This window comes from Fukomys damarensis, unplaced genomic scaffold, assembly GCF_012274545.1.
Source record: "Fukomys damarensis isolate Sample0158 unplaced genomic scaffold, DMR_v1.0_HiC HiC_scaffold_25, whole genome shotgun sequence".
Lineage (NCBI taxonomy): Eukaryota > Metazoa > Chordata > Mammalia > Rodentia > Bathyergidae > Fukomys > Fukomys damarensis.
The window spans coordinates 17,951,330-17,967,803 of NW_022900937.1; the positions used below are offsets into that span (position 1 = coordinate 17,951,330).

General features: G+C 52.2%; 1 protein-coding gene and 1 pseudogene across 3 annotated transcripts in view; one reads left to right on the forward strand and one right to left on the reverse strand.

Moving 5' to 3' along the window:
* Positions 1–16,437, forward strand: part of Map2k1 (mitogen-activated protein kinase kinase 1) — a 59,802-nt gene extending 43,365 nt beyond the window's left edge. For all 3 annotated transcript variants that reach the window (XM_033756008.1, XM_010643269.3, XM_010643270.3), the window contains exons 6-11: positions 8,706–8,830; positions 10,841–11,042; positions 12,449–12,513; positions 14,685–14,746; positions 15,285–15,330; positions 15,652–16,437. In XM_033756008.1, the coding sequence (XP_033611899.1) occupies positions 8,706–8,830; positions 10,841–11,042; positions 12,449–12,513; positions 14,685–14,746; positions 15,285–15,330; positions 15,652–15,765 (614 nt within the window). In that variant the 3' untranslated portion in view covers positions 15,766–16,437. The remainder of the gene's footprint in view (positions 1–8,705; positions 8,831–10,840; positions 11,043–12,448; positions 12,514–14,684; positions 14,747–15,284; positions 15,331–15,651) is intronic.
* Positions 2,518–4,655, reverse strand: LOC104875601 (annotated as a pseudogene).
* Positions 16,438–16,474: the final 37 nt, after the last annotated feature.

Genomic DNA, 16,474 nt, shown 5'->3' on the forward strand with positions numbered 1-16,474 from the left:
GGTCGCTGTTGTGGCGAGAGGAAGTGCAGGAATGGTGTTGGGAGAGACCAAGCATTTGCAGATACTGTCTCGTGATGGTCCTTCCAGCTAGGCAGTGCCTCCACTGCTGGAGGTGTGTGCCTTGGCCCCTGGGAGGGACTCTGGCTGGCACTGCACATGGCTGGCTTTCTGCATGTCCAGTGCATCCACAGCGGGTGGGAATGCAGAGGTAAGCAGGCCTCACCCTCACCCCTGAGTGACCTGTCTGCTGGCACAGCCAGGGCAGCTCGTCTGGATTTCACCGTGGGGGCCTGGTCCCAGTGATGTGTCCCGGTGCTGTGTAGAACATAGCATTCACCTCCCGGGCTGTAGTAAGGGAGGGGCCGTCTGTGTGGCTCAGCCTGCTGTCTGCAGGCCGGGGCCCCTCTGGGAGTGCGTGTTTTCTCAAGATCTCCATGCCACTCTGGTGGATGGCTGTGGGTGGGTGCATGTACGTGCTCCTTCACGCTTGATGAGTCCTCCTCATCTGAGACAGGCAGTTCATATTTGTAAAATATTTATAGAATACCTGCCAAGCGTGAGATACTGGATGAATCACTATGGAGGCCATAAAGACAGCTCATAAATGAATTGTGCCTTCCAGGGGAAGGAGACTTACCTGTAAACTCTAGTGTACAATGGAACATAACCAATGTCAATTTTTTATGCATGAGTCATTACCTTGCCAACTTTCAAGAGAATCTGATGTGACTAGTTGGTCTGGGGGGCCAGGCTATGGGCTGTGTGCTTACCCCTGGGGTAGGATGCACGAGCCTCTTTGACACCATCTGCAGCCGTTAGCTAGCTCTTATACTTCCATTAGAACATACTTATAAAGGATGTGGTTATCTTTATCTCCCATCTGTTTCTCACAGTCTGCAGCCATCGCTTCCAGCTCTGCTGGGTTTCTGGTAGGGGACTTAGAGGAGACTCCTCTGCATCAGGCACCCAAAACTACTTGGGTCACCCCGGCTGGGGATGGGCCCTATGAATGACTCAGCCTGGGGCCGGTGGCCCTGTGGCTAAGGACAGGGTCTCTGGCTATCATGAAGGAGGGAGTGTATCCCCCAGGGCCGTGTGTGTGTGTGTGTGGAGGGCGATGGTCTTCTTCTTGCTGTACTGACAAGGCCTGTGTTGTTCTCACATCCCAGACACTTTCTTCTGAATGATTCCTGTCACCATCTCTCCCCAGCTAGGTGAGGAGCCTGACCTTCTGACCTCTTCTCTGGACTGTGCTGGCAATTTATGCTTAGCTGGGATCCAGCCCCAAATGGCAGTGCTTTGGTTTGCTGGATCCTAGGTCACCACAGACATAGTGAGTGACCTGACTAGAGATCCTCATTTGAAATGAACTGATGGTCCACGTTTCTCCTTTTGCCAGGTCTTCTACCCGCTTCACTTCATGCTGAGCAGAATTAGCCTTTAGCCAGGTCAAAAGAGGATTTTAGCTAATTCTGGTCTTAAGTACAAGTGCTAGAAATCCAGGTGGTCAGCTTGGTTGTCGTGGCCATAGGTGGGGGACTGGTCTTGTGACCTTCCTTTCCCTTCCCCTTCCCACCCCTCCCCTCCCTCATCCCCCCTTCTCCTGCCTCCCTGGCCTCTCCTCTCAGTGTAGCCCCTCTCTCTGGCTCTTGCCACACCCTCTTTTCAAAATTCATATCACTTCTTGGAGTGGTAGACAGGGTTGCAGTATGGGAGGAACCAGCCATCTTGGAGGGAGGGAGGGCTCTTAAGTGCAGATGCTGGGAAGGGTGGAAAGATAATGGAAGCTGAGAGGGAGGGGATAAAAACGCTGCTTGTTAGGCTCTGACCCTTGCTCCTGGAGCCCTTGGAGCTGGATGCTGATCAGGTGTGGCAGGGACGGCTCCAGGCTCTGCCCCACTTGTCCATGTGGGCAGTGGGCTGCTGAGCCTGATCCCAGGCAGCACCTCCTCCCTGGCTCAGCTTTCTAATGACCTGAGTGAACTTCTGGGGCTTGGTACCCTGTGGTTTGCTGTGAGCCCTGCTGTCTGGGTCCTGGAGAGAGTACCCCGTCAGGAGTACAGGGCCCAGCTTTGTTGCCTGATGGGGCATCCGCTGTGAGGGCCTCAAAGCCCCCCACTCACTGTGCCCCTAAGCATGTGGGCTCCAGGGCTCCTCTTCCCTCCCAGTCTCTCAGCTGGGAAGCAGGGAGGAGGGGTGCCAAAGCCCCTTATCAGCTGACTTGGGGAAGGAGTTGGGAAAAGAGTTCATGGTGAAGGCTAATTGAAGGGCTTGGGATTTTCTCTGTTTGTTTTTTGCCAATTTTAAATGGTTTTATTGAGGGCATTGCATTTCCACTTATAATACAGTGCTTACAAAGTGCAATGTTGGGCTGGGTATTCAGTGGTTCCAGTGCCTGCCTTGCAAGTACAAGGACCCGAGTTTGATCCCTGGTACAAAAAAAAAAAAGTGCACTGCTATCTTTTCCCTGTGGACATGTTCCATGTTCAAGTATTGACAATGCCACAGAATTTGCTACAAATTTAGGTCCTTCAATATTTTATTGTGTAGAACAATGCTAAATCTGTACTTGGGGATGGCTTAATCAACCTCTTCAGTGGTGGGCCCTGAGGGAGCCCTAGCAGGAGGAGGAGCTCCCGCACCGTGGCAGGCCAGGCCTTCCTCCAGGCACTCTGGTACAGCTTGGTAATGATGGGATTGCAGACTTTCTCTAGCCCCTTCTGCTGATGTTCAGATTCTTCCTTCTCTGCAGTCTGATTCTTTTCCAGCTAGTTGATGATTTCAGTATACTTATCAAGAATCTCCTGTTTGTCTTCATCATTAATCTTGCCCTGAAGTTTCTCATCTTCGACACTTGCTTTCATGTTGAAAGCACAGGGCTCCAGTGAATTCTTGGAGGACACCTCATCCCTCTGCTTCTCATCTTCACCTTTGTACTTCTCTGCTTCCTGGTCCATATGCTGTACGTCCTGCTTGCTCAAACAGCCCTTGTCATGAGTGATGGTCATCTTGTTCTCTTTCCCTGTACCCTTGTCAACAGCAGAGACACTGAGGATGCCTTTGGCATCAGTATCAAAGGTGACCTCAATCTGAGGAACGTCACGGGGCGCAGGATCTATGCCTGTGAGTTCAAACTTGTGAAGCAGGTTGTTATCCTCAGTCACGGCACGCTCACCTTCATATACCTGAATAAGTACACCAGGCTGGTCGTCAGAGTAGGTAGTGAAGGTCTGTGTCTGCTTGGTAGGAATGGTAGTATTGCATTTGATGAGGGCTGTCATGACTTCAGCAACAGTTTCAATACCAAGGGAAAGAGGAGTGACATCCAAGAGCAGCAAATCTTGAACATTTTCAAACTTGTCTCTAGAGAGAATGGCTGCCTAAACAGGTGCACCATAAGCAAGAGCCTTGTCAGGATTGATGCTCTTATTCAGTTCTTTTCCACTGAAGAAATCTTGTAGAAGCTTCTGGATCTTAGGGATATGGGTAGAACCACCCACCAGGACAATGTTATGGATTGGTGACTTGTCCAGTTTGGCATTTCGAAGAGCCTTCTCCATCACAGGGTCCAGAGTGCCACAGAACAGGTTAGCATTCAACTCTTCAGATTGAGCCTAGGTAATGGAGGTACAGAAGTAGGTTCCTTCATAGAGGGAATCCATCTTAGTACTGGCTTGAATGCTGGAAGAGAGGGTTCTCTTAGCTCGTTCACACGCAGTACGGAGATGGCGGACAGCTCTCTTGTTCTCACTAATGTTTTTCTTATGCTTGCACTTGAACTCGGCAGTAAAATGGTTGACTATTGGGTTGTCAAAGTCTTCTCCACCTGGGCCGGGGATTTAGCTCAGCGGTTCGGTGGCCTGCCTTGCAAGCGCAAGGACCTGAGTTCAATCCCCGGTACCAAAAAAAAACAAGAAACAACAACAACAAAAAGGTCTTCTCCACCTAAGTGAGTATCTCCGGCTGTAGATTTCACTTTAGAGATTCCATCTTCAGTAGTAAGGATTGACAAATCAAAAGTGCCACTTCCTAAATTAAAAATCAGTATATTTCTTTCAGCTCCAACCTTTTTGTCTAAGCCATAAGCAGCAGCAGCTGTTGGCTTGTTGATAATTCTAATTACATTAAGACAAGCAATGGTTCCAGCATCTTTGGTTGCTTGACACTGAGAGTCATTAAAGTAAGCTGGCACTGTGACCACAGCATTGGCAACAATTTTGTTCCCAAGAAAAGCTTCTGCAGTTTCCTTCATCTTTGTCAGCACCACAGAAGATACTTGCTCTGGATAGAAGCTCTTTGTCTCTCCTTTGTGTTCGACTTGAACCTTGGGTCTGCCTGCATCATTCACTACCACGAAGGGCCAAAGCTTCATATCAGACTGGATGACAGCATCATCAAATCCACGTCCAGTCAGACGCTTGGCATTGGGTTCACTGTAACTTGATTTTTTGCAGCATCTCCGATCAGTCATTCGGTGTCGGTGAAAGCAACCTAACTTGGGGTGGTTTGGTTTCCCTGACCATTGGTGATTATCTCCACTTGCCCATCTGTAAGACACCCACACAGGAGTAGGTGGTGCCAAGACCAGTGCCAGCTGCAGGCCCCTTCAACATGGTTGCTTGTGTATAGGCCTGGTTCTTCTGGCGAAGAGATCACACAAAAAAATCTCCAAAGCTGCCGACACGTTCAATGAGTTCTCTGGATTTTAATGACCTTCCTTCCCTGGTTAGCTTCGTTAAGGCCGCGGATGGCTGGAGGTGGCCCTGTGCAGGCTGTGGGTTAGTTTGCCTGTCTTAGCACCCTTTCCTGTCCCTCCATCTACACAGAAAGGTTCTTAGGGCTCTGCCAAGAATGCCAGGAAGAGGTGGTCTGAAACCTAGAGTCACAGTTTGAAAACTTCATTTGGGCTGGGAGTGGCGCTCTGTGGGAAAGCACTTGCTTAGCATGCATGAGTCCTTGGGTTCAATCGCCAGCACTGTGCGAATAAATATATAAATATCAAAACGTTTACAATCTCATTTGCCTTTTTTGAAACCTTTAGTTCTCACTTTCCCGGGATCGTCTCACATTTAGATTCGGGCTGTGTCTCAGATGAGCCACTCTGGCCTTGGTATCGCCCTTCTTTCTTCTTACCCGGCACCCATTCCTTCCTGCCTTTTTGCTCTTCTCACTCTTCTAGGCTCTCCCCTTGGTGCCTGTTCACTGTATCACTTTCCCCACCCTGTTTAGGGAACACAGCACCTTTATTATCTAAACCAAGCAGAAGGAAGGTGCCCATTGAGTTGTTCTCAGTGAGGCCAGCTGCCATCCACTGGGAAAACTGAGTCCCCTTCTCTGGGTTGCTCACATGCCCTGGGATTTTTTGGCTTCTGTCTTCCCTATTGGTGACAGCCTTGAGGGACATGGACCAGGACTGTGCAGGTATTCCATGTGGAATAAACAAGTGGGCCCCCAAATTATTTTATCTAAACCCCTATTCTACAGGGGTAGAAAATATTTAGAAATTAAACCTCAAACTTTATGCCCCTGGGTAATTCAGAGGCTCTGAACAGTCGTTATTTCTGAGGGAGAATATAGCAGAAGCTGGACACGGTAGCTCATGCCTGTAATCCCAGCACTCGGGAGGCTGAGGCCAGAAGGATTGCTGTGAGTTCGAGGACAGTCTAAACTACATGGTGAAACAAAAAAAAAAAAAAAAAAAAAAACTTTCTTCCATTTAGTTTTTAAAATAAAAACTCCAGTTTTTTCTCTCTTGTTTTCATTTGTTTTGTTTTCTGAGACAGGATCTTATTATGTAACCCAAAGTAACAGTGGCCTCAAAGTAACAGCGATCCTCCTGCCTCATCCTCCCGAGTGCTGGGATTACAGGTGTGCATCCCAACACCCAGCCCTCATTCTGTTTCAAGGGAAAGGATTATCTGTCATTGCAGAATTGGGCAACACGCTGCAGCATCCTGTGGGGTCCCCTGGGGCCCATGGGTGAAGGATACAGCCTGGCCTGCCAGTTCCTGGGCTCCTCCAGTCTCACCTCTGTTTTGTTTTCAGTGTCACCTCGTGACACTGAAGGAATGATGGAACCTGTGGCCTGGAGGAGGCTCTGGAAGTAGAGCACTGGGCCTGTCATTCAGTCCCCTGTGGGTTCTGCTAGGACAGTGTGGGAGGAGCGGGGTGCTGTGGCATGTGGGCCAGGGCTCAGGAGAAACAGGGAGGTGGAGGGGATGGAAGGGAGGACCCGCACAAGGGAGGCCGCCCTGAGCTGGGAGGGCTGGGCGAGGGGTGAGGAGGGAGCGCAGAGGCCTCAGAAGGCCAGCAGGGGGAATCTGCACCTCGGGGCAGACAGGAGCCCTGGCAGGCTGTGTGCAGAGGCTGTCCCACCAGGGAGGGCTGCCAGGCAGATGAGGTGGAGGGGAAGCTGTGGGGGTCTGGCTGCTGTGGGAAGCTGGTGCAAATGCCTGGGAAACACTGCGTTCCTTCTGCTCCCAGCATCCTGCCTGGCCAAGGCTTCTTGAGGAGGGCAGGTGCATGCTGTGGCTTGGCAGCCTTAATGTGCCCAGGTCTCCTGTCAGGCTTTCCAGGTCACTGCGAGGAATAAGGGGCAGTCTGATCTTCACCAGTGCCACCGATCTCCACAGCCTGGCATCAGTGTCATGGGGGGGGTGTAGGAGGCTGGTGCTGGCGGAAGGTAGAAGAGAGAGAGCAGTGTTATGTAAGGCTGAACAGGAGGCTGCGGTGGGAACGGCAGCAGGGCGCAGGCTGGCTTGCCAGGGAAGGGGCCGTACGCTGCTTCTCAGAACAGCTGATCTGGGGGGGAGCCCCCCCGTGTTCCTGTAGCACATGCTGTTCACACACCACGCGTGATGGGCTCCATCTTGGTCCACCCTTGTGATGCTGGCCCTGCTCTACTGACTGACAGCGCATCAGGCCCAGAGAACAGCAGGGACAGCAGGTGGCAGTGTCAGGACTTGAACTCAGGCTGTCGGTCTCTTTAGCTGAGGCTCCGTCTTGCTTCTGCACGGAGGCGAAGGTCCAGCTGGTCTCACAGCATGGTCCTGTCCCCGCAGCCTCGCGCTCCACACCCCACACACGTGACCTCTGGGCACTGCGGGATGAGGACAGTGCCTCTCACCAGCAGCTGCTGGACTCGTCCTGCCTGTGTCCCTGGGGCCTGTCCTGACAAGGCCTGGGGAGGGAACACTCAGTCCGTGTGACTCTCCCAGGGGTCATGTGGCCCATCCCCTTCTGTCCCCCAGAGGTCCCTTCATCCCTGTCACAGCAGTCCCTCGCACTCTGCTTACACATGGCCTTGTGCTTGTTTTCTTGGGGGCTCGTGAGACTGCCTGACAGTGTTCCTCGGCTCACTTCTTGCCTGTCTTCTCACACTAAAATCGTAAGCTTCCCAAAGCGGGGACTTGTCCAGTTTGTCATTGCCACCTCCCTGCAAGTAGTGGGTGCTTGGGACTATGAGGTGAGCCGGACAGCTGAGGAACGTGGAGCCCACAGGTGGGCACAGGATGGGTCCAGGTGTCAAAAGGTCTGGGTGCTGCTTCTTGCGTTACTTGGTGTTCGCTCTGCTACCTTGAGCAAGTCCTTGTGATACGGGATACATTGGACCTTGTCTTGATGATCATGGAAATAGAACTGAGGCAGCTGTGTGAATTTAGACAAAAGATTTAGTGAGAAGGAAGAGGAAATTGGGACCAGCCATGTGTGTTGGCACACACCTGTAATCCTAGCACTCTGGGAAGCTGAGTCAGGAGGATCAGATGTTTTAATTCAGCCTGGGCAACTTAGGGACTTAGCCAAGACTCTATCTCAAATGAAAAATAAAAAAGGTCTAGGGATGCACCTCATTGCAAAGGCCCTGATTCAGTCTCCAGGACAGGGATTTGTGTACCCCTTTAGTCTCTAATCTATTGTTTTGTTTTGTTTTTCGTATCAGGGATTAAACTCAGGACCTTGCACTTACAAGGCAGGTGCAGTGCCACTGAGCTAAATCTCCAGCCCCTCTGATTTGTATTTTAGCAGATGTGGAGGTCTTCTTATCTGTGTTCATCTGCCTCCCTTATGACACAGCCACAGACACTGTCTCACCAGCACGAATGGTTGAAGAAACAGACTTTTCTTTTTTTTCTTTCTTTCCTTTAGAGACAGGGTCTCAATGTAGACCAGGCTGGCCTCGAACTCATGGCACTCCTTCTGCTTCAGCCTCCTAAGTGCTGGGATTATAGGGATGCACCGCCACGCCCAGTTTGAGAAAAGACTTTGAAAGCTTGACTTTTTGTGGTAACAGACTGCTTTTTTTTTTTTTTGGCTTTTTGAGACAGGGTCTCACTATGTTGAGAACTCACTGTGTAGCCCAGGCTGGTCTCGAATTCACAGCGGTCCAAGTGCTGGGATTACAGGCGTGCGCCACCACACCTGGCAACAGACTGCTTCTTGTTGATCGTCTGGCTGGGTCTGCATCCTCAGTGGAAATTTTTCTTTCTGTCCAGGTTCTCTAGGCACTGGCCACTTTATCCCGATTGTCCTTTCTCAGCCCTGGAACAAGGAGGACATGCAGCTTGGGCGGCCAGTGTATGCTGGGCAGGGCTGCCTCCCTGGACACTCTGCTCCTGGGCCTGAGGTCAGGGCTGCCTGTCTGGGCTGCTCCCTGTCCTCCAGCCTGCCTGCATCTCCTTCCCACCTGCTGTTCCCTCTCCCCGCAGATGTCAAGCCCTCCAACATCCTGGTCAACTCCCGTGGGGAGATCAAGCTCTGTGACTTTGGGGTCAGCGGGCAGCTCATCGACTCCATGGCCAACTCCTTCGTGGGCACCAGGTCCTACATGTCGGTATGAACAGCAGGCCTCTCGGTGGGGCGGACGTAGAGTCACCATAGCAAGCCAGAGTCGTGCTGGGTGCCTGGCGGGGGGTAGAGTGACAGAGGAGGCTCAGCGGTCTTCTCCAGAGTCAGTGTCTGAGGAGATGACTCGCCCTGTCCCAGGCCTGGGTGCAGACCTGGGCTTTAACCGGTGAGTAGAGACTGCAGCACCCCAGCTCCAGGGCTTCATCCGGAGAGACCGAGTCCCACTGCCCCTGGATATCATCACCTGGTTATCCTCGCTCCCACTGTGCCTGACACAGCACCACTGTAGACTGTGCCACCTCTTCTTTGCTGTTAGCAGCAAATAGCATCACTGCTTCCCAGGCATGAACTGACTTGTTTGTTTGTTTGGTACTGGGGATCTAACTTCCTTGTGCTTAGGAGGCAGGTGGTGGCACCACTGAGCTAAATCCCCAAACTCACTTTTAAGTCCTTCCCGCTCCCTGTGCTTTAGCACGCAGCAGCTGAGAGTTTGGGTGGCTCCCTCCATCCTGCTTCCTCTTCCTCTTCACTGCACGTCTCCCATTCACCCGGCCCCACTGCTCCTGTTCGGCCAGCACCCATCTTGCTCCCTACACGGCTGGCTCCCACTGCCACCAGAGCATTTTGTGGCTGTCCCCATGCTTGGAGCTCTGTGGGGCAGAGCCAGGGCCACAGTGCCTCTCCTGTCCCTGGGTACTGGCATGGGCTTGGCATGCACAGGTGCTGAGGGAAATGCTGGCCAGGGGCTGATGTGTGCAGGCCCCTGTGAGTAGGTGGGTGTTAGGGGGCAGCAGCAGGTGGAGCTGAGTGCAAAAGACCTCCTGAGTGCTGGTGCTCGGTCTTCAGAGAGGGGGGTGTGCAGGCCGGGTGGGAGGGAGCAGCCCAACCCCAATGGGCTCCTTTGAGCTGTCAGGTGTTCCTTCCGGTGAAGATCATCGCTCCCATCCTGGAGGAACAAAGCTCGCCTCAGGAAGTGATGTGAGCCACCTGCGTGACCTCTCCATGCCTGGGTTGGAGCCAGCTGCCCGCTGCTCCATCTTTCCTGCAGACTCTGTCCTCTGTCACAGTACTCCCACCCCTCCACACGCCAGTGGTCCACGGTGCTGCTCTTGTCACACCTGCCTCGTTTTCCCCTTTGCTGCTCCCCTAGGTGGCTCACACCCTGGGCCCTCAGCTGCCAGCTGGCAAGTCCTAAATCAATGAATGGGCCCGGAACTCATGATCCAGGGTTTAGTGGTTGGGTTTTTGTGGTTAGGTGGTCAGTTCCAAAATAGAGACAAATGCTATGGGAAAAGCTAATCTGAGGTCTAAATGGTTGTCCTATGGTCAGAATAAAAAGGTTTTTGTAGTTTGCTTGAAATAAATGTGCTACCGGAAATACTAATGCTCAGTAAAAATGCCTCTGTGTAGTACTGTATACTTTTTTCTCTGACTCTTCCCATGAGTGTCAGCTTACCTTTGTTCAGCATTTGCAACATGTGGTATACATCGTCATTTTTATTTGGTTTCAGTGAGGCCACTGAGCAGAGTGGGCATTCTGTCATGTCCTTGTTACTGTTACTACTAGCAGCAGCCCCATTTTACAGATGAGGAAACTGAGGCTGGACCCCATAGCTTCTAAGCCTTAGGTTCTTTGTGCCTTTACCCATTGTGCCACCTCATTCATGGCCCATGTTTCATAAGCTTTGTTATTTCAGCCCAGGTGACAAATGAACCTGTCATGCTAGGCTTTGGGTAGGCAGCCCTGTGTCTGGAAGATAGTGCCAGGCAGGGCAGAGATGCTGTGGGCCCAAGGCAGGTTACAGGGGAGTGAGCAGAGAAGAGCCAGCTAGGGTCTGGTGAACACGACGTTAGGGGCGACTGAGACAGCAAATCCAAGAGGTGAGGGCACTCCTGAAACAGGCCAGGAGCTGTCCAGGAAGGGACCTAGTGCCCCAGCAGTCCCCACATCCTGGCGTGTCCAGGTGACTGATCTGCGTCTCCATCTCCCTTGCAGCCAGAAAGACTGCAGGGCACCCACTACTCAGTGCAGTCGGACATCTGGAGTATGGGGCTCTCTCTGGTGGAGATGGCGGTTGGGAGGTACCCCATCCCCCCTCCAGATGCCAAGGAGCTGGAGCTGATGTTCGGGTGCCAGGTGGAGGGAGACGCGGCCGAGACGCCTCCCAGGCCCAGGACCCCTGGAAGACCCCTCAGCTGTGAGTGGCTGCTGTGCTCCTAGCTTGGGCTGGGGGCCCTTACTCTCCGTATCTGGAGCAGATTCCTGATTCCCTGTACCTTTTGCCATCCCTTCCTCTGTCTCTGTTTTATTTTTTTGTTTTATTTTGAGGGTCTTGATATACAGTAGAGGCTGGCCTTTAACACATGACAATCCTCCTGCCTCAGCTTCCCAGGTGCTGGGATTACAGGTGTGCGCCACCACGCCCAGATGTTCCTCTGTCTGGATGCCAGGCTGTGGCTGGGGGAGTGGCAGGGTCTGCAGGTGGGAGTGGGAAATCAATCACTGCTGTACCAGCAACTTCATGCCATTTACTGAGTGCCTTTGTTCTAGGCGCTGTGCTTAGCACCTTAAGGTGCTTTGTAATCATGACATTTTAGGATAATTTTTTTATTGAGATATAGTTTACATAACATAAAACTGATATTTTAAAGTACAGAATTCTGGGTCAGGGATTTAGCTCAGTGGTTCTGGTGACTGCCTCGCAAACACAAGGGCCCAAGTTCAATCCCTGGTACCAAAAAATAATAATAATAAAAAAATAAATAAAGTACAGAATTCAGCTGGTTGCGGGGGTGCATACCTGAAAAGCCTGCACTCTGAACCCAGCCTGGGCTGGGGATGTAGCTCAGTGCAGAGGGCCTGGGTTCCGTCCCTAGGAATACACACACACACACGCACGCACGCACGCACGCACGCACGCACACTTCCAGGGTTTGTAGAGTATTCCTCTGTTGTGCAGACATCACCTCCATCTCACTTCAGAATACTTCCGTCGCAACAAAAAGAGCCCCCATTCACACCAACAGGAGCGGCCAGCTTCCCCTGAGCCTGTCCCCTGGTGGTCACTGATCTCCTCTCTGGCTCCATCATTTACCGAGCACTTTCTAATCTCAACTGCCATCCATTTGTGAGTACTGTTATGAGCTTTGTTTCACAAATGAGGAAACTGAGGCACAGAGCATTTAATTTGCCGAGTGCCACATCTGCCTGCCACTGTGAGAAGCACGGTCTTTACCATGATGGGGTCCCTTTGGGAGAGTCGGTGTGTGGAGGGAGAAGAGAAGGGACCCATGGGGGCTGATGGCAGTCACTGGAGGCGGGCTGGTCCTGTTCTGTTGTCACATTTGCTCCACTCAGTGTAAGGAAGGAGGGAGAGGCAGAAGAATCACTGTCAGTTCTGTTGTCTCAGCAGTCACCTGATTCACTGGAGGTCACAAATCTAGGATGTGGCAGAGTCCAGACTGTTACATGCTGCCTCCCTTTGTGCCTTTTCTGGTCCCTTCTGTCCTGCTTGTCCTCTAGGCCTGTCCTTTGCCTCTCGCTGACACATAGCCACCTGTCTGTTGCTAAGTGTCCTCTTTTTCCTTTTTATGAACCCTATAGCATACGGAATGGACAGCCGGCCTCCCATGGCAATTTTCGAGCTGCTGGATTACATAGTCAATGAGGTAAGCATGGCTGGCGTCCTTGCCTGAGAGTTTCAGTGCTCTTAGGAAACAGCTGTGGGTAAGCAGGCTTGGAAATCCAGTGCTTCCCGCTGTGGGGTCCCCGGGATGCTCACCGTAGATCGAGTGGCTGCTTGAGAAATGGTCAGTCCCCTCCCAGGGATGTTTGGGCAGCTCCACGTCCCTCCTCCCAAGGAATGGAAGAGCTGGCCCTGGGAAGGGCAGGGCTTAGCAGAAGACAGGTGGGCCAGCCTGGGAAGGGACGGGTTCTGCCACACTTAGGAGGCACCTGGCCCTCCCCCCCAGCTAGCTGGAGTGTTAGGTATAGGGTAGCACCCCATTCCTGTCTTCCTCAAGACTTTACCATTTCATGAAGCCAGACCCTGTAAGGCTCAAAAAGATCCCTTGGTTCACTACAAACTCAACAGGAAAAAGCCTGGTTGGTCCTGGAGGTCCTGGTAGCGAGTTTAACTGACTTGTCTGAGGTCTGCAGAGCTCTCTGCTAAGCTTTGTGGAGGCAGACGAGGAGCCAGGTCTGCTCCTTGCTGTGGAAAATTAGGGCACCACCCCAGCTCTTCTGTTGGCTGCGGTGCAGTGGAGGTCCCCAGGGGACACTTGCAGCTGCCTGTCCTAGCGAGCACTCACACTGTGCTCCTCGAGCTGCACTCGAGTTCCTACTCAGTCCTTCCAAGCACAGCTGGCTGGGCCAGACTGCAGTGTCCACTTCATGCAGGTGAGGAAACCAGTTCCCCAGTAAGCAGCAGCTTGGGGCCTTCACACCTGCTGAGTTTTCTTCCTCACTACCTGCAACCTCCAACCTCCCTCCCCGGACCCCTGTGGCACAGAGCCCACCCTGGCCTCCAGAGCACACCCTTCCTGCCCTCAGCATTGGACAGGTTGAAGGCTCTTGGTCCTCAGAGCTGGGCTGTAGTCAACCTCAGATCAGAAGGACAAGGCCTTCATTCAGGGATGGGGTGAGGCCAGGCTTTTTGGTAGGTGAGTGTGGTTTTTTTGTTTGTTTTGTTTTTTGGTTTTTTGACACAGGGTCTCACTATGTAGTTGAGACTGATCTGGAACTATGTAGCTCAGGCTGGTCTCGAACTCATAGTGATCCTCCTGCCTCAGCCTCCCGAGTGCTGTGATTACAGGCATGCGCCACCACACCCGGCCCTTTTTTTAGTTTATTTTTTTCTTTCAGTACTGGGGATCAAACTCAGGATCTTGTGCTTGTAAGGCAGGCCCACAGTCTTCTCTTTTTGAGGTAGGCAGCAGAACCAATGAGCTAAATCCCTAGCCCATCTCCTCTTTTTGAGACAGGAGTTTCACTATGTTGTTCAGGCTGGCCTCAAACTCTGCCTGCCTCTGCCTCCCCCAGAGCTGAAATTATAGCTGCACACAGCTACATCCAGCTTGTGTTTCTTTTTTTTTTTTTTGTACTGGGGATCAAACTCAGAAACTTATGCTTATGAGACAGGTGGCAGAACCACCAAGCTAAATCCTCCCCTAGTGTTTCATTTTTAATCTTGAATCGCCTGTTGATTTGGGGTTATACATCAGAGCAATGACCTCCTTGGGCCTTTTTGAGGTCAGCTTTTCCCAGCAAAGCAACACAACTCCTAGCACAGGTCATGTTAGTGGACTCGAGCTCCTGGGGGGTCCTGTGGTAGAGCAACGCTGCAGCGTAGCCACAGTCAGAGGCCTGCAGACAGCCTCATTTCTACATTGTACGGGCCTGCTTCTTCCAGGCTCAGCCTTCTGCCAGACGATGTTTCACTATCTATCTCTCTGCCTCTCTAGGCTCAGAAAGATAGGAGTCTTTGGGCTTGTTTCTGCAGTGTGGAAGGCCTGAGCAGGCCTGGTGGTTTGCACATCCCCTAACTGCTCCTGACTGCTGGTGACATTGCCATGTGAGCCACACTCTTAGATCTGTAGTCAGAGGTTGATAGGCACAAGCCCCTCATGTCATAGGATAAACAGAACTGAGGCCTGCAGTGCAAGAACATGGCTTGTTTAGTCACCAGACAGGTGGGTGCTGAAACACATGATGGGATCCCAGTTCTTACGGCGCCTCCAGCAGCTGGACTTCCCTGAGGGACAGCACTGCTCAGTGGTGGGAGATGGGCAGGGGAGGTGGGAAGGAGCCAGGCATTTCTCACCTAGACCTGTGTCTGCAGCCACCTCCAAAACTGCCCAGTGGAGTCTTCAGTCTGGAATTTCAGGACTTTGTAAATAAATGGTAAGTCTGCTCCTTGTCTGGAAGGGGAACTGGAGGGGCTCTGGTGGAGCTCAAGGGTATAGCACATGCCCGGCATGCATGAAGCCCTGGGTTTGATCCCCAGCATCACAGATAGGTAGAAACAAAAATAATGCAGGGGTCCTCTGGATTGGTTGGCCTTTCTGCCCCTTTCCCGAGACTGCCAGCTTTGCTTCTGTGGGCACAGTAGTGCCCTCCCTCTCCTGGGTCCCACCAGCTGCTGCCATGGCTTTCTTGCAGAGTGCCAAGACTTATGCCTTTGATTATGGCTGCTGCTTTTAGTGCTTGCTGTAGAGGGACTGGCTTTTGTGGGGAGGGGGCAAGGTCTCCTGTGTTTCTGGGCTGGGCTCCAACTTGAGGTTCTCCAGTCTCGCGCTCAGGCGTGTGCCCACACCCAGCCCCTTGCTGAACCTGGAACTGTGCAAGACAGGAAGGAGAGACTGGGCCCAGGGAGCGGATAGCAGTGTGAACTGGAGCTGGTGCAGCCCAAAGCACTCAACATTACCTTTCTTCCTTTCAGCTTAATAAAAAACCCTGCAGAGAGAGCAGACTTGAAGCAGCTCATGGTAAGGCCATTTATTTGATTCTCAGCATGCCTGCTACGTATGCACTCTGTCTCTTCTGTCACCTGCCCAGGCTTCTGAGGCCGGGCTGCAGAATCCCCAGCACAGCTCCTGGTCCTGCATCGGTTCAGAGCTGGGGGATCCCGCCCAGGCTGCTGGAGCACTCGAAGGCCCTTACTCTAACATGGACGGCTCCCAAGGCCGTTTCCTGGCAGCCTCTGTGTACGTGTGCATCTCTAACGGACCTGCGCTGCTCGGCTCTGAGACGGGTTTCCCCATTTGGTGGCTTGTGTAACACCATTTCCTCTCCATGTCCTTATGCAGGTTCACACGTTCATCAAGCGGTCTGATGCTGAGGAGGTGGACTTCGCAGGTTGGCTGTGTTCCACCATTGGCCTTAACCAGCCCAGCACACCGACCCACGTGGCCAGCGTCTGAGCTGGGGCTGAGAGGCCTCTGCCGGCAGTCACCGAGCTCACTGCTCCAGCCTCTCCCATGCTTGTCTCCAGACGTGCATTTCACCTGTGACACAGGATGAAGACACAGCATGTGCCAAGCTGTACTCGTGTTACTTTTCATAGTCTTTATTATCACTGTTGTTACCCCTAAGTGGATTGGCTTTGTGCTTGGGGCTGTTTGTGTGCTGACGATCGAACACGTGCCGGCTGGACAGTGACGTGGTGACAGTGGTTGTTGCAGTTTCCGCTCTGTGTGGCTGTCCCAGTCGCCAGTGTCTCCGGGCTCCGGGACACCTGGTGACACTTCCCCCTGCCAAAGTGCACCTTCTCTCAGCAGAGGAGGGGCCGCTGAGTCCTGTCCCTGGCAGCGCATGTGACGCATGCTGTGCTGCTGTGACACGAGCATTGGAAAGTGGACATCACATCATGTTTTGCTTTTGATGTAAAATTCAGGAATTTCCATCAAAATCTAGCCAGAGCCCCTCACTGCCATGAAAGCCGGGGCATCACCAGTCTGTCTACCTGGTGATCTATAGACTTTGGTTGTGTTTCTATATTTATTTTAAAATACACTATGTGGGTACTTAGTGGTGTACGTCTCTTTAGGTTTGGATTAGTGTTTCTAAAATAATGGAGTTATTTTGAATGTCACAATGGATCAAGGCATTAACGACATCAGATTTCTACCT